The sequence below is a fragment of the Phialemonium atrogriseum genome, assembly GCF_030411735.1.
Source record: "Phialemonium atrogriseum strain 8032-3 unplaced genomic scaffold QBC33scaffold_1, whole genome shotgun sequence".
Classification (NCBI taxonomy): domain Eukaryota; kingdom Fungi; phylum Ascomycota; class Sordariomycetes; order Cephalothecales; family Cephalothecaceae; genus Phialemonium; species Phialemonium atrogriseum.
This window is the reverse complement of record NW_026848138.1, coordinates 247,816-266,026: the sequence shown is the minus strand read 5'-3', so window position 1 is coordinate 266,026 and position 18,211 is coordinate 247,816. Positions and strand designations below refer to the sequence as shown.

Genomic DNA, 18,211 nt, shown 5'->3' with positions numbered 1-18,211 from the left:
AAGCTCCTCATCAACTCTTGAAATGACCAACTACGGATGCACGATGGAATGATCGAGTTAGACTTATTACTGCTACAGGGACCACGAACCCTTTTCTTGGCTTGTGCTTGGCTGGCGGACGGTAGTTGGTGGGGCATCAGTGGTACGCTAGTGCAGACCAGCCGATCACAGCGGGCCGTAGTGGAATCACGGGGCGCATGTGGGCTGCTGCTTCTACGAGTAAGCAAGGAATGAATTGCAATGTTTCTTGTCCATCCCAGCTACAGAAGAGAGCTGTTCGTTCTTCGGTGTGTCTTGGGCTTCGCATCCCTATCTCGATCACCAGCACTTCTACAGCCATCTTGCATTCCTACTTTCAGACTGTGGCTTGTTTCCATTCTTGGATGTCCCGTTGTTTACAGCTCCCGTTCCAGTCGCTCCTTCATTCCGCTCGATAATTGCCGTCATTTCAACACGGCTTACGAGTCATCCTTGAGCCGCCCCTGCAGCTCTCTCGCGCTGCCATGAATCAACACAGCAGGTGCTATTGTTAATTTTCAACGGGAACAGCAGTGGCGTAGGACGTGGTCAACTTTTCCCTCCCTGCTAGCTGGCCGACCTCTGAACGCGAATCTCCACCCTGCTTCAGAGCTTCAGAACACCATGGATCCCTCTTCTCCTACCGGCGACGAGTCGTCGGAATATCCCTCTCCCTACAACACCCAACAACCGGGTCCATTCGACACTCCGAGACGGGACGACTCCTTCGGTGAAAGCTTCCAGTCCACAGCTACAGTGCGGAGAGTACCAGAAACCACCTACGGTTCGTCTGCTTTCTCAGCACCTCTCCTCCTCCGCCCATTGGCCCTCGTGTAGTGCTAGGCTAACTTGCTGTCGGTCATTCTGTAGGTACTATGGCTAGCCCAACCCCAGGAAGCACTGCTCAGTTCGCTGAAGGAAGTGCCTCAGCTCAAGATCGATCCCATTCAAGAGCTAGCCAAACTCTTAGCCGTTCACCCGTACTGGGCGCCCCCGACCGAGACCGCCCCCGCCAACGGAGGCCCGCAATGCCGCGTCGGCCGTCATCCACTGCTCAAGCGCGCCACCGGGGTGGGATATTCTCCGTTGACGATGGGATTAGCGAGGTAGAGGCCGATGCAGCGGTGCGACAGCAGAGCTATGGTTCCACCGTGCGCAGGCGCCTGCATGCTCCTCCGTCACTGCCAAAGCTACACGCGACTCACGAGGACGACGGCGACGACGAGGACGCACATGGTGACGAGCATGCGCAGCTTCCGGAGGAATCTCTACCAGAACCTGCGGTTATGGACACAGATGCCCAGGAGAGTGACGAAAGGGGTGGGCCCGCCGACGAAGACGACGACGACCTTAGCGATGCTGAAAGCTTCACCCTGAAAGATCGTCAACAGGCAATCAACTTGACACATCCCTTCGGCATCAGAATATGGAAGCCAGCTCTGTACAAGAAAGACCGGTCGGTGCAGAAGAACGCCGAAGGCGACATTCACTCCTCACCGGGCGGCCATGTCAGCCGCTGGTTGCTATTTATCAACCTCATCTGGACCCTGGCGTTTGGTTGGTGGATGGCCCTGATCGCTTTCGCGGGGGCCTTGCTTTGTTTTCTGTTTGCTGCCGCGCCGAGTGCCCGCCAGTATGGGCGTGTTCTATGGGGTCTGTCGGGCTACCTCTTCTACCCCTTTGGCAAGTTTGTCCGCCTAGAGCAGCAGGAGGCCTATCTCGACGAGGACCAAGGAGAGGGCAGGAGCATCAGCGAGTACGAGCAGTGGCAGAATGGAGATCTCGAATACGGCCGACTCTTCTTCGGGCCGGAGCGCAGCCGGTCCATCATTGGCCGTTCGAGGAGGAGCATCGACTCGGAACCCGACGAGACCCAGAGTCTTCTCGGCAGGCCCGGCCGTGGCGAAGAACCCTCGGATCCCGACCTCCCCAGGTCGAAGCGCCGGCTGTTTGGTCGCGGGCAGTGGAATGTCGGTCGGGTGATATTCTTCTGCTTCTTCTACACCCTCATCACTCCCTCCCTGTTCATCGTCTCGGGCATCTGCTGGTTCCTGGTCTTCTGGATCCCTATGGGCAAAGTCACCATGCTCCTGCTCGACCATCTTCGGAGGCATCCGCTGGCCCTGTCCTTTGAATCGGACATAGCCTACGCCCGGATGCCGGCGACCCCCCATTCTTCGATCCTGGTTTGCACCTATCGGGCCGCGGGCTTGAAGTACTGGAAGTACACCATTGACGGAACCAATATCTTCCTGATCAACTTGATGGCGGTCGTCATGTTTGTTGTCTTTGACTGGCTTGTCCTGGACGAGCTGCTGCATATTGAGCACTTTGTCACCTCCCCTGCCTTCTTGTTCGTGGCTGGTCTATTCTCCATCATTCCCCTGGCCTACTTCATCGGCCAGGCGGTTGCCTCGATCTCGGCCCAGTCGTCGATGGGCCTGGGTGCCGCGATCAATGCCTTCTTCTCCACCATCGTCGAGGTCTTCCTCTACTGCGTGGCACTTGAGCAGGGGAAGGCAAGGCTTGTCGAGGGGAGCATCATCGGTAGCATCTTTACAGGCGTGCTCTTCCTGCCGGGGCTCTCCATGTGCTTTGGTGCCATTAAGCGGAAGACTCAGCGATTCAACTCCAAGTCCGCCGTCGTTACCTCGACGATGCTGCTCTTCGCCGTCATCGGCGCCTTTGGGCCGACTCTCTTCTACCAAATCTACGGCACCCATGAGCTCAACTGTCGCGACTGCCTCGACCTGGAGATCCCTGCGCATGGGGGGATTCGCGATTGCCGCCGGTGCTATTTCTCCCAGTCTCCGGCCCTCAATGACCGTTTCTATCTCGAAGCCGTCCGCCCGTACTGCTATATGGCTGCCAGCATGCTCTTCCTGTCCTACATTATCGGGCTGTGGTTCACACTGCGCACCCACGCGGCCGTCATCTGGAGCACGGACGCCGATGAGAAGAAATACGAGGAGCATATCATCACCTCACACGCGACTCCCCGCACCGCCGGTCCTCACCCGACGGCGGATGCCAGTGGCGCTGACATCAGGGATTCGCACCTTTACAAGCGTATCTTGGGACAGTCCTTGCGCCAGGTTGGGTTGCAGTCGCGGCCCGAGGAGCAGACCCACCACAAACATGGACTTGCACATGCGTCTTCTAGGTCTGGGTCTGCGCCTGTCAAGGCCTCCCTCACTCCCCACGTTGTCCCTCCCAAGTCTCCGAGCTTCCCGCACGACGGCGACCGTGCCACGGTTCACATACCCGGCTTCTCAGAGGCCGAGAACAACAATCTTGTGCATCGGGTGGCCGAGATTGCAGCGACCGCAGCCACGGTGGCCGCTCGCGACGCGAGGAATCCGAGGCGCGTGTCCATCCAGCAAGCTGGAGCGAGCAGCTCCACGTCCCAGGCAAACAGATCTACGGCCCCGGTGCGGGCTCAAGCTCTCCCTATCCACGAAGAAGTTCCCGACCACCCCGCCACTGCACACGAGGCCGGGCACGCCGGCGGCGGACATGATGCGCCGAATTGGAGTCGGTTGAAGAGTTCGGTCATTTTGATGAGCGCTACAATACTATACGCCATAATTGCCGAGATCCTAGTCGACACTGTAGATGTGGTTCTCGAAGGGTTTGCCATCGATGAGAAATTCTTGGGTATCACGCTGTTCGCCCTGGTTCCGAACACGACCGAGTTTCTGGTAAGTCTTATTCCCAACTCCGACGTGATCTTGTTTGTTCGTGTCTGCTATCTCTACACGCTGCCCTGGGCTGCAGCTGACATTTGTTCCCCCTAATTCCAGAACGCCATCTCGTTCGCCATGAACGGCAACATCGCGCTATCCATGGAAATCGGTTCGGCCTACGCGTTGCAGGTGTGCCTCCTGCAGATACCCGCGCTGGTCCTCTTCTCGGCCCTCTATACCATCCAGCCGCTGAACCCCAACGACGACATGTCGCGCTACATCTTCACGCTCCTGTTCCCGCAGTGGGACATGGTGACGGTCATCCTGTGCGTCTTCCTGCTGTCGCACATGTACGGCGAGGGCAAGAGCAACTACTTCAAGGGCAGCATCCTCCTGCTCAGCTACCTCGTCGTCATCACGGGCTACTACTTCAGCAGCTTCGGGGCGGATATGGACGGCGGCACGAGTCCCGTCAGCCGGTTCGACACCCTCGGCAGTGACGGGCAGTGGATGAGCTACGGGTTCAAGACGGTGGGGAGGGGCACCGGTGGTGTGGCGTTCTAGAAGGGGGGGGCGAGAGCATACTGCGGTGATGATGGAGGTGTGGGCCACTGTTGGGTTTCCTTTCTGCTTGGGACTCGACCCTCGATCACCAAACTGGACAAGAAGCATGGGGTGACGTGTTTTAGACCGGTCGGGTTTATCTCTCTCTGAATGACCAATTCGATATACAAGTTGGAGTTCATGATGGGCGTTAGCAGTGGGGCCTGGAGGTCAGTTGCGTTGAGCTCCGAAGATGGCATAATGTAATTAATCTTTGTTCCACCAAGATACCAATTTCATATTTTGACCCTAACCTGCAACGCAGTATAATTGACCTGTTCTGAATGTGCCCACAGTATTATTCTGTGAGACAAGTATGGTTTTTATAAGAGATACCCAGATGTTTCTCAATATTACCCTCGAGTCCCCAGACAAGAAACGCGAAAACCCTTCGTCAGTCATACAGTCATTAAATGGAATGGTTGCTCAAGCGAGTCAATCTTCGAGATGCCCTCCTCTCTTTCCTTATGTCTTCATCACTTGCCATCCCCGCCGCCTTCAACTTGGTCCTGAACCAACCCCAACCCCAACCCCTTGGGATAAAAAAGACCCGCCCTGGCCTGCCGTACCATTTACGGCAGGGAACGAGAGTGCCTTAGACCTCCTCGTATTACTTCTGATCAGCCGCCTAGACAGAGCCGGCACAGCCAGCTCCTCCCGCGCCGCCTTGACCTGCGCCTCGCAGAGCACATAGCCCGGCCTGAGGACCTCGTGATCGCCGTCCTCGATGACGAAAAAGGCGGGCCACACGACACCCGCGACGGCATCGTTGGCGTCCAGGCCGGGACCCGCGCGCCTCTGCCCGCCGCCGCCGCCGCCGCCATTCTGCTGCTGCTGCTGCTGCTGCGAGCCCCCGCCGCCCTCGCCTCCCAGAGGGAGCGCCTCCCACGCCTCGAAGTCGTCAAACTCCCGCTCCAGGCTCGCCTCCACCTTGGTCTCGCACCGCTGCAGGCGAGCCCACCGCTCGCGCACCACCCCGCCGCAGAAGTCCTCCAGGGCGCGCCGGAACGCCGGCTCCGCCGAGGAGGGCAGGAGGGGACCTAGCCAGCCCACCACCGAGGCGGTGGCGCGCGAGGCGGCGAGGGAGGCGCGCTTGTCGGTCTCGGCGGGCGGGAGGGCGGCTAGGAGGACGGAGCGGAGGTGGGATTCGCGGGAGGGGGAGGCGGTTGCGAGGTCGGTTAGGGCCGCGGAGAGGTGGTGGGCTGCGGTGAGGGTGGGGGGGAGGGAGGAGGAGGAGGAGGAAGGGGGGTCGAGGAGGTAGGTTGGGAGGAGGAGGTGCTGGTGGAGGGCCGTGGAGAGGGCGGCGAGGCAGGCGGCTGTGCGCATCGATTTGGCGGCCGGGGTGTTGGTTGCTGGGAGGGGGATATGGGAGTGAGGTCGGGCCAGGGTGTGGTCGCGGAGGCGGTCCCAGAGGGGGGTGTCGGCGAGGGTGGAGGGGGGAAGGTCGATGCCTAGGTGGGTTTGGGCTAGGTTGTAGGCTAAGGTGAAGATGGTGTCTAGCTCGGTGGCGCTGGGGAGGGAGGATGGGTTAGCAAAGGAAGGAGAAAGGTTTGGTTGAGAGAGGGGGCTAGGCCAGCGAGGGCAAGACTTACATCATCTCCGACGGTATCTTTTCCATCTCGCAGCCGAGCCTTCCCAGCTCCGCGAGCCTCCCTAGCTCCGCGAGCCTCTTCTCCTTGGCATCCCGGTCTCGCTGCACCGAGTTGAGTTTCACCTGGCTTGCTTTCTGCCCGTCTTTTGCCTTCTTCTCTGCATCTTGCGCTTTTCCGATGGCCGATTCCTTATTTGCCACGTCTTTCTTGAGAACCTTGATCTCACTATCCTTGACCTTCAGGGTATCCTGGAGCTGTGATACGGTCTTTTTGGATTCCTCGAGCTGCTTTTCGAGGTCACGGATCTTGGTGGCCGACTGGGACTGTTCTTCCCTTATTTTTTCCAGCTGGGCGTCCTTCTCAGCAGACTGAGCGAGCTCTTTCTTGAGCTTCTTCTGAAGCTGAGTGTGCCTCTCGACGGTTACGTCGTGGGCGATTTCTAGCCTGCTACACTCACTCTGCAGATCTAGATGATTGTCGAATAGTTCCTGCAGGTATCGGTACGAGGGCTGGGACTCGAGGGTTTTGATGAAGCCAAAGAACTCGGTCACGGCCTTCACGGCATTGTCTGCCTCAGCGGTTCCCGAGGTGTCAATAGATGTCGCCCCCCGACTCGTGGTCGAGGCCTGGCTGGACTGCACGGCGGCCATATCGTATCGGATGGCGAGGGGAAAAGATAGCGAAGGGTATATCTAGGGAGCAAGCCGCACGTTGGACGGAGGGGGATACGTAAGGGGAACATAGACCCTTTCATACGTTGCCATCAGACCCGACTCGCATGTGCTACCTGCGGTTATTAAAACAGAGATCCTGGCATATCCTGGCATACGATTCCACGAGAGCCTCGTTGAGACCATGATTTCTTGGTCAATGGTGAATTTGTCGTCAACCTCGCTGGCAGCGGCTCTGGTTCGTCCCTCCAGCCCACATCGAGGGGTGAAGCAGCGAGTCATGCTAACCATCAGGGCACCCACTCATATGCAAGCTGCAGACCAGTTCAGCAATCCCGCGGGCCTCCCGCAGCAAAGTGCAGCAAAGTGCAGCCCAAGACAGTAAACATGTCCAACATGCATTTGCTCAAGCCTTGTGCGATCCGGTTGGCTGGAATGTGTGCTTTTGCTGTTGGAGAGAGGCCAAAGATGAGCCAGAGTCGAGGACATTGATGAGGATGGGATGCAGCTCGACCTTGTTTCAGTACTTTACGAGCGACGGAGAGTCCAGATGCCATGCCATCCATGCATTGTGGCGGACTGGCGGATTGGCGACGTGGTCGACTCCTGGCCTGACGTTGGCGGACCAGATGGCACTGTGACTTGGGGGTGCGGAGCAGATCTGAAGAGGGTAGATATTAGTGATGTGGGATAGGCCCAGGTTCTAGAACGACTGCCTGTGGCACGAATGTCGCGTGCTCCCATTCTGTGTCGATTGTGGATAGAGGAATGCATGCCGAATACGGCCCCTCTTTTGCTCCTTCGCTCGACTAGGGTGACTGGGCCCGACACCGACCAGCTCGGCCCGAGTTCAGGTGGCCGGCGCTCTCAGACTGAGGAACAACCATTGCGAATAGGTACTTGTACCTAAGTAGCTGCCTACCTACCTAACCTATCTGGGCACCAAAGACATCCCCTCATAACTTCAGGTTGGAATGCAGTGACTGTTTCCTTTGTATATGATCGCTGCCCAAACAATAATGGCCAAAACGTGAGGGCGACGGGCTGTGGTTGGACAAGTTACAAGGCTCGGCAGTGGCCCTTCTATTGGCTAGACGTACCTAGGTAACATGGAAATAGATGTTGACCCGTCTCGATCACAGGAATTCTTGGATAGCCTCCCAGAAATCCTTAGGAGACTCGCACATTGGCAAATGGCCAGTAAGCGGGATAATCTTGAGCTCCCCCCCATCCTTCCCGAGCTTGCCCTTGAAGCCGTCCATCGCCTTCACAAGCGCCCCCTTCCCATCCCCCTCCCCGACGACAAACAGCCCCGGCACCTCGCACGCCGCCATCTTGCCCGTCAAGTCATAACCCCACAGCGCCTGGCAGCTGTACTTAAACCCCTCGACATCATTCGCCGCAACCATATCCGTCATCCAGCGCACGACATCCCCCTTCTCGGCCAGCGTGTGCGGGTGGAACCACCTCCCGACAGTAGCCTCGGCCAGCACCTCGATCCCCGTCTTCCCGCCCTCGCCGCTCGACTCGGCAACGGCGATGCGCTCCTCCCACGCCGCCGTGTTCGCCGCCCCGCTGGCGGCGTTGAAGTCGCACGCCACGAACCGCCCCACCCTGCCGGGGTGCCGCAGCGCGAACGCCGTCGCCGTCGCCCCGCCCATCGAAACGCCCACCACGGCGTGCGCGCGCCGCACCCGCAGCGCGTCCAGCACGGCCGCCAGGTCGTCGGCCAGCATGTCCAGCGTCGCCGGTTGGGGCGGGGACGGCAGGCTGCCGCGGCCGCGGGCGTCGTAGCGGATGATGCGGTACGACGGGCGGTGGGTCTTGAGCAGGGCCACGAGGGGGTCCCACATGTGCAGGGATGTCAGGAGGGAGTTGCAGAAGGCGATTGTCGGGGCCGAGGGCGACGGGTTACCCTCCAGGCGGTAGGGGATCTCGAGGCCGTCCCGCGCGACGACGACGGTCGAGGTGATGGCTGCTGCGCCGGGGGTTGTGCTCGTCTTGCCGTCGGCCGACGCGAATGCCGCCGTGGGAGGCAGGCGCGACAGCGACGACAGGTCGCGCGGCGCGGGGCCGAACACGTAGAAGAGCTCGTACGTCCGGCGGGCCTTGGCGGCGACGTGCGCCGAGTAGACCTCGTCGTGCCACGGCGTCGCCATCGAGGCTTTGTGCTCGGGCCCGCCTAGACCGTTGGTCTTGGTGTACTCGTGCAACGAGATCAGGCGCGTCCCGCCGGAGGAGCCGTCTAGGCTCGAGGTGCGGAACACGCGGCTGCGCAGCCAGCCGGGCACCTTGGAGAGCATCGCGATGTGCTCCTCGTCGTACCACCTGCGCGCGGCCTCCTCTGCGCCGGGGCTGTCGTCCCGCAGCGTGAGCGAGACCGAGACCAGGACCTGGCCCTCGGCCTCGGCCTCGTCGTCGGCCAGCTGCTCGATGGGCCGGAACAGCGGCGACTGCTGGGACGAGACGAGGTCGAGGAAGTGCCGGTCGACGGCGACCTGGCCGATGGTGTCGGCCTCGCGCGGCGAGCGCTCCTCCCGCAGCGACGTGTACGCCGGCGTCTGCAGGTGGGCCATGGACGTGACGTCGTAGACGGCGAGGAAGGCCGGCTCGGCGCCGTCGGTGGCCCGGTAGCGCAGCCCGTTGGTGAACATGTGCGGGAGGCGCAGACGCGTCGGCCCGTGCTCGTTGTTGTACCACTCGTGGAATTGGTCCTCGGACAGCCCCGGCTGGGGCTGCATCGTGACGTAGAGCATTCCGGGTCCGTCCATTGTTTCCGTGTCGGGGGCTCGTTTCCGGCGCTAATTTAGGTTGCTTGTTATGCTTTGTGAGATGTGTGAACCAGCAGGTTTTTGGGCCTGATTGCGTCGGAAATGCAGACAGACTGATCTACGCCAATACCAGCCTGGATGGTGTTAGAGAAGGATACTGTTAAGTGCATCTTGGAGATATGTCGGGGAGCCGGGGAAAGACGGCTACGGTTATACCATAGATCGGGATGACGTCGGAAGAGGAAAACTCCTGGGATGGATTTCGGCACTTGCCCTGGCTAAGTGTCCCTGCCTGGTAAAGCGTTTTCCCGCAAGGGCAACCCGACGAGACAGCTACCGACAGCCACTAATGTCCGCTAGCGGAGCCCATTTGAGAGTCATAGCGCCACTGATGATACCTTCAGCCGCTGCCTTTGCTTCTCGATTCCTAGCGTTTTGAATTTGGTAGCTTCATCATACTGTCGATTCGTGATCATTACTCGTACAATGCAAAACAGCATTCTTCCACAAATACATGGGTTCTCGTACACGCTGGAAGCATCATATCCGACAAGACAGCACCCGTTCTAAATCCATGACCTTTGGACGTATCGAGCTACAGAATCCTTACTCCCGAATACACCGACAGACGAAAAGAAAGAAGAAGAATGACAACCTTGTTGCCGGGTTGCCGGGTATCATTATGAAGTGCCCAGATCCAGACTCCCTCGAACAATTCCCCGATTCATTAGGATGAACGCCCCCGAAAAAAAACACTCGCGGAGACGTGTGGGGGGGAAGCTAAAATGAGCATTGGCAACAACTGCCGGGAGAGAAGCAGCCAAGAAAAAGCGATAGAAAAACACAAAAGTAACACAACATGACACCAGCCGCGCAGAGCAACTACTGGCAGGCACGTATCTCCTGGAGCAGCGCCGCAGCAGCGACGACACGGAAGCTCTGGAGCCCGCCGGACCCGGACCCGGCATAGCGCGCCGAGATGGTCGAGTACCGATCCGCGCCCGTCCCCGAACCTGACCCCCGGCCGCAACCGACGTGGACGCACGCGAGGCACAGCTCGAGGGCACGCAAGTTGTTGTCGCCGTCGTCTTCGCCATGGTAGGCGGCGGAATTATCGACACTGCGGCTGGTGGCGGCGGTTGCGCGGGAGGAGGAGGCCTTGTTGCGCATCTCGGACAGGATCCAGGCGGAGATGCGCTCGAACTCGTCGCGGAGGCGCGTGGACCGGTCGCGCTGGCGCTGCGTCTGCACGCCCGTCTTGTTGATGATGAAGCCGACGAAGACCTCGAGCTCCGTGAGCGGGTGCACCGGGTGGTCTGAGAAGTCGTTCATTGCGGATAGGATGGCGTCTTCGTAGCTGCGGGTGGGTGAGCATGTGCGTGGTTAGGGGATGTATGTTCCTGGGCTGAGACTTACGTGTAACGAATCCGTCGTGCCTCGCCCGTCCGTCGCTCCCAGTTGGTGGGCCCGATATCCGAGCATGTCTCGTCGACGGAGGCGAGGAATTTGTCCCAGAAGGTCTCGCCTTCGCCTCTGGTGGGGGCGGCGGTCTTGATCTCCTCGAACCAGATCCTCCTCTCGTCTACCGCGCGGTACAGCGTCCCCAGCAGCTTATTCGACTTATAGTACTTGTGCCGCGGGCCGGCATCCTCGTCGTCTGGGTCAACATCCTCGTGGATGTGCTTCTCGAGGTCGATCTCCGATTTGTCGTGTATGTGGGTTAGGGGCCCTGGAGCTAGGCTAACGGGGATTTTTCAGTGGCTGCGTCAATAATCCAAGTATGGGGGGCTTCAATCTCTCACAAGTCTGGCCGGAACCTGTTGGCCCGGGGAAGCTGTGTCAGCTCGACCGGTATGCCCGTCTTGGAGAAGTCGACGGCGGTCGAGTGGAGTTGCGCCAGCATTGTGCACCTGTAGTCAAGAGTCCCATCCTCCATCTGATCAGCAAGGATCATGTGTCTCGTCGCGATGACTCCGAGGTGGTCGGTCTTCATGAAGTCGACAAAGAAGTTGGCCATGTCGTCCTTGGTCACCTGCCTGTCGAGCACCAGCGGCTCCACGCGGGGGTAGTCCGCCGGCGGGAAAGTGGTCAGCTTATCGACGTCGAGGGTTGCGTCCCAGATGACGTTGTAGATGTCGCCGTCCAGGTCCCCGCCGCTGAGCTGGCTGGGCAGGTCCCGGTCGCCCTTCTGGCTGAACACGATGCAGTTGCGGAGCTCGGCAAGCGGGCTGTCCGGGGGAAGGGCGACACTGAAGGCGAGCTGGACGTCCCCCGGGTGCAGGGCGGGCGAGCGGGTGACGAGGACGTGGCCGTTCACGGGGATCACGGGGCGATGCATGGGCAGCGCGTCGCAGGTGATGTAGACCTCGCCTTCCTCGAGGTAGCCCGTCTCGTCCATCACCCCGAACAGGGTGATCCCCTCCTTGACTGGGATCCGCGCCTTGTGTTTGAGCAGTCGCAGCTCCTTCAGAACAACCGCCTCGACGACGGTGCGCAGGAAACGGTCCTGCCTGTAGTCCATGTCCATCGCGTGGACTTGGCGGAGGAATCTCGGCAGGCGGATCCCGTGTCCAATCGACTGCATCTCGAGGAAGTTGGCCGTGTTGTACGCATCTGTCGTGATGCCCCGGAGGCGGTTGAGCTCCTTGGTCTGGAGGCGTAGAAACCAGTCTGCCGGTGTCCCCATGTCCTCCAGGATCTTGATGAGCTGGCGGTTGAGCACCAGGGGGATGGGCTTGGTCGCCATGTCGCAGATCTCCAGGTGAGAGGTGTCGTTGCCCGTGAATTTGATCATCGATGGTCGGACGCATACCTGTCTTCCCGGCAAGTGGGGGTCATAGCACAGCATCCCCTTGGCCCCCGCGTATCGGATCTGGAAGCACGTTGGGTCCGCCTTCTTCCGCGGAAGAGTGCTCCAGATCGACAGCATCGCCAGTTCCGAAAGCGTCCCCACTCCGTCGCTAAATACTCGCTGACCGTCGGCCGAGGTAACGTCTTTAATGGTGGACACGGAGATCTCATGCTCGCTCAGGGAAACCGAGAACGGGGTCTCGGAGAAGGCCTGGCCAATGCGGGCCGCGCGGCGCGCGGGAGAGTTGATCACGGAGAAGTCTCCGAGGCCGTCAATGATGGTGAAGTGGGTGTTCAGCTTGTCGTTGTAGTAGAAAGGGGAGCAGAACCAGGCCGAATGCGCTCTCAGAGACGAGTGCGAGAACCCCAGGAAGCTGTAGGTTCGACCGGCAACGTGGATCCCATCTTTCAGGACCTGCTTGAACCGATCGTAGATCTGGTCGAGGGAGACCTTGGCATTGAAGAAGAGGTCCTCTCCATTCTCATCGCCGAACTGCACCCTGATGAAGCAGTCCTGGTGCTGGGGGAACTTGCGCAGGATGCGGTTCTTGGTGGTCACTTCGGGCCCGTGGAGGGTCGTTCGGGTGGGGCTGACAAACGCGCGGTAGGTCCACGTCAAGTTGTCGTTATCTCCAACGACGGACGACCGCAAGAGAGAGCCTTCCCGGATCTCCCTCTCGGCATCGTGGAGCATTTCGACTAGAGCGTCGACCTCGAACTGTGACGGATCCCCAAACGGCCTGGGGTACTCGATCCATTCGAACAGCTTCTTCATCGCATCGACCGAGATGGGGGCGTTCTTACCTTTCTTACCAGGAGCCTTCCACATCCCGCGGAGACGTGCGGCCAACTTGCTGACAGTAGCCGGGTGGAGATAGCCGTTGTGGACCAGTGCCTGAAGCGAGAAGAGGATGCCGAACGGAACCGCTGTTTGGGAATTGTATAGCTCGAGTTGTTCCTTCAGAGACTTGACACATTCAGCATACACACCGTGATCGCCGAGCTCAGCGGGCACGTTGTAGCGGGTGATGGTGATCAGCTCCGTTGACGCGACTTTCTTCATCTTTGCGTGGAAGTCTGCCGGCGAGAGCTTTAGGCGGTACACCAAGCAGTACGGGGCGGAATGCTTGTGCAGGGAGTCGATAGCCAAGGCCCGATACCACCCATCTGTAGCGCTGGGCCCGAGGTTGAGCGAAGCTAGCAGACTGAGCGAGGCCAGCGATAACGGCAGCTCAGTCTTGGTAGGCAGGTTGAGGGTAAATTTAGGAGTCAGGATCACCGGCGGCGTGGACAGGGTGATCAGAATCGAGGAATCGGTGGTTCCTTGCACCATCTCAACGATGGACGAGAAGGGTATGCGGATCTGGACTTGGCTCGTCCGAAGGTCGATAACCAGCTTGCGCTTGAAGAACTTGGCCATGCCCGGCTCGTTCAGGGAACGTTCAGACACAAACGTCATCTCACCGTGGACAAACTGGTTGTGGCCGCAGCTCAGTGACTGCAGGTCGAAAACAGTCGACTCTTCCTTGGGGGCCTCGGGCTGGGTCACGCGATCCTCGGCCGCGCCGGCCAGAGTCCGGAGGGTGATTTCATCAGCCGTCCGGTCGCTGAGCCTACAATGGACGCCTTTACCCATGATGGAGAGCCGGGGACGAGTGCGTGGACGATCACCTCTCTGACCTCGACGACCATTTCCCCCGTGATGGGCCCGGAATGGATTTGGTGGACCCTGGTTTGGAAGGAATTCCTCCCCGTGGCGGGCGAGGAATTTGTCCCCGTCGCTCTTGTGAAGGAATGTGATATGGCCGAAGCGTCGCTTTCCGGGCTTCTCGCAATGGAAGTCGACGATGCCGAGGTCACGAAGAAACGGTTCAAGCTGCACTTTCAGCCCCCCAATCGTCAGGTCCTCGGGCAGGTTGTGCATGAAGACCTCCATTTTGACGTAAGGAACGGGGGATGGGGACGGCGGGTTTGTGTATCGGGGGTTGGAATATGTCGTGAGAGGGGGAAGGGAGACGATGCGGTGAGATTGTAAACGGAAAGGTCACTCTGCCAGATTGGTCAGGCTGGGCAGATTGGGGACCTGCCTGATGATGCCCAGAGATCTGATTGAGAAGGGATAGAGGGTTGCGAGATGATGGTGATGATGATGATGATGGGATTGGAAGGTTGGAAGGTGGGGATGAATGAAATTGGAAGGGAGTTTGGAAGAGACTCCCAAGATAAGACCAGGGCAGGAGGCACCTACCCAACCTTCCACCCGGGCTTCAGATCGGGCACGGAGCTGCTGTTTGACAGGCTCGGGAGGCCCCGCCTTGCTCCCCATGGTTGTGGCCCGGCTTCCCCCTAGGCCGATGCCGGATGCCGGAGGCCCACCATAGGGGGGGGGCACCTAGGTGTCACACGGCACACCACTACGGAGAGCCACACTTATTCAGAAGGGCCACTTAGAGGGCATATTGGTTCATGGCATGGTCACACAGCGTCTGGCCAGTCCACTTAGGTGAAAGAGGACAACCTGACATGCCTGACTGAACAGGTGCATGAGGATGAAGATGCCGAAAGACAGGACTTGCAAGATAAAGACCTTCTGCAAGTCTTGCCCCGCAACTGTGCTTCCCACTCGGCTGATTGCTGTCCGTTTGTGGGGTTCCTCCTGCCAGATTGGCGAGGGGTATGATGCCCCGCATTCCCTCAACCCACGGACAGAGTACGGATACTCTATACTTGCTTCGACTCTTCCCCCGGCCCTTTCCTATCCTCCCATACTTCTTCTCAGTTCTCCCCCCACGAGCTGATATCCCTCTCCGGTCCTTAAAACTCACACATACTCGTAACAAGCCCCCCCTTCTGCCCCCAACAATGGCCCCCTTCCGTGCTGAGCACATGGGCTCGCTCCTGCGGCCTGAGAAGCTCCTTGAAGTTCGTGAGACCATCCGCGAGAAGGGTATCAGCCCCGAAGATGCCGGGCTGCCTGCTGTTGAGAAGGAAACCGTCGGGGAGGTGGTCAAGTTGCAGCAGGAGCTCGGCCTCAAGGCCGTTACCAGTGGCGAGTACGTGCGCACTCGCTTCTGGGGTCTGATGTGGGACGAGTTCGACGGAACGATCCGCCTCCAGGATGCCGAGGCCAGCATGTTCCGCCTCTACCACCCCGACGTGGTTAGCCTGATCGAGAACGACAGAAAGGTCATGCCCGGCGAGTCGGTGATTGCTGGGGGGAAGCTGTCCCACAACCCTAAGTCTTCCCTGTCAAACTTGCACGAGTTGAAGCTGGTCCAGGCCTTCGTGCCGAAGAGCGAATGGGGCAATATCAAGCTCACCATGATCAGTTTGTTTTCCTCTCCTCCGACTCTGGAATCGGTTCGTGCGCTTACACGGTCTTAAAGCTCCTGCATGGTTCCACATGAGGTACAAGCAAGGCCGCGCTTACACCAAGGAAGCCTATGCCAACGACACTGAGTACTTCAATGACGTTGCCAAGGTGTACAGCGCCGAGCTGGACATGCTCTACAAGGCCGGCTTGAGGAACGTGCAATTCGACGACCCCGGCTTGGCGTGTATGTCCCAACTCTCAACCCAACCGTCGTGTCTCCTTGACATATGCTAACACCTGCCCGGCTAGATTTCTGCTCCGAGAAGTTCCGTCAGGGGTGGGCCGAAGATCCCGACAATATCGGCCCTGTTGACGACTTGCTAACCGCGTATATCAAACTCTACAACGACATCATTGACAACTGCCCGGCAGACATGCACACCGGCGTCCATCTGTGTCGCGGCAATTTCATCGGCGGCCGCCACTTCGCCGAGGGCGCGTACGACATCATCGCCAAGACGCTCTTCACCGAGCTCCGCGTGAACACCTTCTACCTCGAGTACGACACCGAGAGGTCGGGCGGCTTCGAGCCACTCAAGTTCCTCCCCAAGGACAGGCACGTCGTCATCGGAGCCATCAGCACCAAGCTGCGCCAGCTGGAGGACAAGGAGGAGGTCAAGCAGCGCATCTACAGCGCCGCCGACTCAATCGCGGCGGGCAGCGGGCAGACGCGGGAGGAGGCGCTGAAGAGAGTCTCCATCAGCCCCCAGTGCGGCTTCAGCACACACGAGAGCGGGTATCCCCTCACGGAGGACGACGAGAGGAAGAAGCTGGCCCTCGTTAGGCAGATCGCCGATGAGATCTGGGGAGAGCCGTAAGTTTTTGGTGGTACGGCGGTGAAGTGTGGCGGAGTCGGCGTTGTTCTGAAAATTACGGAGGTCGGAAACGTGGCATTGGTGTTTAAGGGGTAAAAAGCTTTGGCGTTCAACACATGCAATGATACCCCAGTGGGAGAATGTGGATAAGCAGCGGCAATTGGATATCAACTTCCACGCCAACCATAAAGACGGCGGTGGCCGTGGTTGGAGGATTGCATAGCGCAGGTGCCTATGTACATGTAGTTTAAGACATGTATATATACGGAATCGGGAACGAAATACAAACTCACGGTTTTCAACGAGACTTGTCTCATTGTTTGCTGGGCCAAGTCCAACGTAACCTCATCGCTGTGTCACCCATAAAATCAGAGGAAGGCTCTCCTTCGGCAGGGGAAAATATCATCAAGATATGCATATGGCTTGTGGATTCAACCAGTCAAGAAGTTCTATTGGCCTCAGCCATGTTGATGCAACACAAGTACTCCTCCCTTCACCATCTACCTCTTTTCTAGTGGCCGAACCTCCCAACGCGGACGAAGAAGACGACGAGTTGGCCTGCAGGATTGCGGGGAAAGGTTTCCGTCTCTCTCGCCTCGGCGACTGCCACGACACATCCAGCAAGGGTATCTTTGGCATGCTTCCCTCCCTAGACTCGCTCATGCTGGCGATGACCTCGTACCACTTTGATCCCAAGAAGTGCGCCTTGTACGCCAAGTCATGATTCACGGTCAACCTGATCCTCCCTTGCCAGATGGATCTAGCCTTCCCTTCTTATGCAGATAACGACGCCAATTCCTCTGTATCCCCACCGATTTTGCATCGAACCCTGTAGCTTCGGGGGTTCCTCTATCCGAGCATTCTTCCCCTCAAGATTCCCTACCGAGCAGCAAAGAGTGTGTCTTCATCGCGCAGGTATTCTCCGCAATCAGCCTGCCGGAAGCACACGACGGCGGTCGGATCCAGGGACTTCATCTCCGTGGTGCTCCTTGCCGTGACTCCGAAGCCGAGCGGGATATCGTCCATGCTGCAGATCACGACCTCCTCATGTTCGGGGCAGTTCTCGGGCCAGCGGCCGACGTGCGCCTTGCAGATGTTCCCGCCGTACAGGAACGGCATCACGCCGTTGGGCCGGATCCATATCTTGTGTCTTGCGTATTTTGCGAGGATGGGGAGGGCGGTGATGTGCAGGCGCACTTTGCCTGTCTTGGTGAATTTCCCTGCACGAGTAGCTCCAGTCAGTCTCTGATTTTGCAGATGCATCCGCCTGAGTGGCTTACCAAGGCATACGCCCAGCGACAAGAGCTTGTCGCGGGAAATCGACGAGGCTAGGTTGGCATGGGACAGGCGCACATAGAAGATGCGGTCGCGGTGGTTCAGGCGGAAGACGAAGCGGTCGGCGTCGGGGGAGTTGTCGACGGGCGCAATCAGCTCCTTCAGTGATGGCCCTGCGAAATTTGCCAATTTCTTGAAGAGGGCCCGCGTCTCGGGCTCTGTAAGGGGGCGCATCTTTCCTTCGTCGTCTTGGTCGAGTCGTTCAAATGTCGTCTAACATGGGTGGACGAGAAGGGATATCAATAAAAATTCGAGAAGGGCGCCAGAGCGTTAGCCCCACCTGGTACGTACCCGACCGACTTGGCCTGTGCTGCGTTGAGCCACAGTTCCAGCCACGCTCCACGATACGCCACATTGTCTGTGGCTCGTGCATAAAAATAGCTCGTGCCTGACAGAGGCGTTTGTGGCTGCATGTCCCGTCCATACCCACCTATTTTGGGACCCTCCCGCTAATTCTTCACCTCTTCACCCACTGACACCCTGGAAGGTACCTAGGT

At 58.9% G+C, this 18,211-nt stretch overlaps 6 protein-coding genes across 6 annotated transcripts; 2 read left to right on the top strand and 4 right to left on the bottom strand.

The window, feature by feature from the left end:
- Nucleotides 1-220: 220 nt before the first annotated feature.
- QBC33DRAFT_520454 (uncharacterized protein) lies at nucleotides 221-4,677 on the top strand. The gene is made up of 3 exons (XM_060426378.1): nucleotides 221-802; nucleotides 889-3,719; nucleotides 3,822-4,677. The coding sequence occupies exons 1-3, from the start codon at nucleotides 643-645 to the stop codon at nucleotides 4,266-4,268; spliced, it is 3,438 nt and encodes a 1,145-aa protein (XP_060288389.1). The 5' UTR covers nucleotides 221-642; the 3' UTR covers nucleotides 4,269-4,677.
- A 106-nt stretch (nucleotides 4,678-4,783) lies between these two features.
- On the bottom strand, nucleotides 4,784-6,651 carry QBC33DRAFT_582575 (uncharacterized protein; the record flags this gene model as incomplete). The annotated part of the gene is made up of 3 exons (XM_060431346.1): nucleotides 5,900-6,651; nucleotides 4,877-5,817; nucleotides 4,784-4,803 (listed from the first exon to the last, which is right to left on the bottom strand). The coding sequence occupies exons 1-3, from the start codon at nucleotides 6,547-6,549 to the stop codon at nucleotides 4,784-4,786; spliced, it is 1,611 nt and encodes a 536-aa protein (XP_060288388.1). The 5' UTR covers nucleotides 6,550-6,651.
- Nucleotides 6,652-7,436: 785 nt separating this feature from the next.
- Nucleotides 7,437-9,684, bottom strand: QBC33DRAFT_482976 (alpha/beta-hydrolase). Its single transcript, XM_060425376.1, has one exon. It carries the CDS (start codon nucleotides 9,339-9,341, stop codon nucleotides 7,707-7,709), a length of 1,635 nt encoding a protein of 544 aa, XP_060288387.1. The 5' UTR covers nucleotides 9,342-9,684; the 3' UTR covers nucleotides 7,437-7,706.
- Nucleotides 9,685-10,067: 383 nt separating this feature from the next.
- On the bottom strand, nucleotides 10,068-14,252 carry QBC33DRAFT_779 (RNA-dependent RNA polymerase 1). Its single transcript, XM_060433056.1, has 3 exons — nucleotides 11,144-14,252; nucleotides 10,758-11,081; nucleotides 10,068-10,698 (listed from the first exon to the last, which is right to left on the bottom strand). Exons 1-3 carry the CDS (start codon nucleotides 14,125-14,127, stop codon nucleotides 10,224-10,226), a joined length of 3,783 nt encoding a protein of 1,260 aa, XP_060288386.1. The 5' UTR covers nucleotides 14,128-14,252; the 3' UTR covers nucleotides 10,068-10,223.
- An 801-nt stretch (nucleotides 14,253-15,053) lies between these two features.
- Nucleotides 15,054-16,382, top strand: QBC33DRAFT_553628 (uncharacterized protein; the record flags this gene model as incomplete). The annotated part of the gene is made up of 3 exons (XM_060429431.1): nucleotides 15,054-15,519; nucleotides 15,578-15,748; nucleotides 15,814-16,382. 3 exons carry the CDS (start codon nucleotides 15,054-15,056, stop codon nucleotides 16,380-16,382), a joined length of 1,206 nt encoding a protein of 401 aa, XP_060288385.1.
- A 694-nt stretch (nucleotides 16,383-17,076) lies between these two features.
- Nucleotides 17,077-18,072, bottom strand: QBC33DRAFT_774 (uncharacterized protein). Its single transcript, XM_060433055.1, has 3 exons — nucleotides 18,006-18,072; nucleotides 17,660-17,927; nucleotides 17,077-17,599 (listed from the first exon to the last, which is right to left on the bottom strand). The coding sequence occupies exons 2-3, from the start codon at nucleotides 17,886-17,888 to the stop codon at nucleotides 17,259-17,261; spliced, it is 570 nt and encodes a 189-aa protein (XP_060288384.1). The 5' UTR covers nucleotides 17,889-17,927; nucleotides 18,006-18,072; the 3' UTR covers nucleotides 17,077-17,258.
- Between the last annotated feature and the right edge of the window lie 139 nt (nucleotides 18,073-18,211).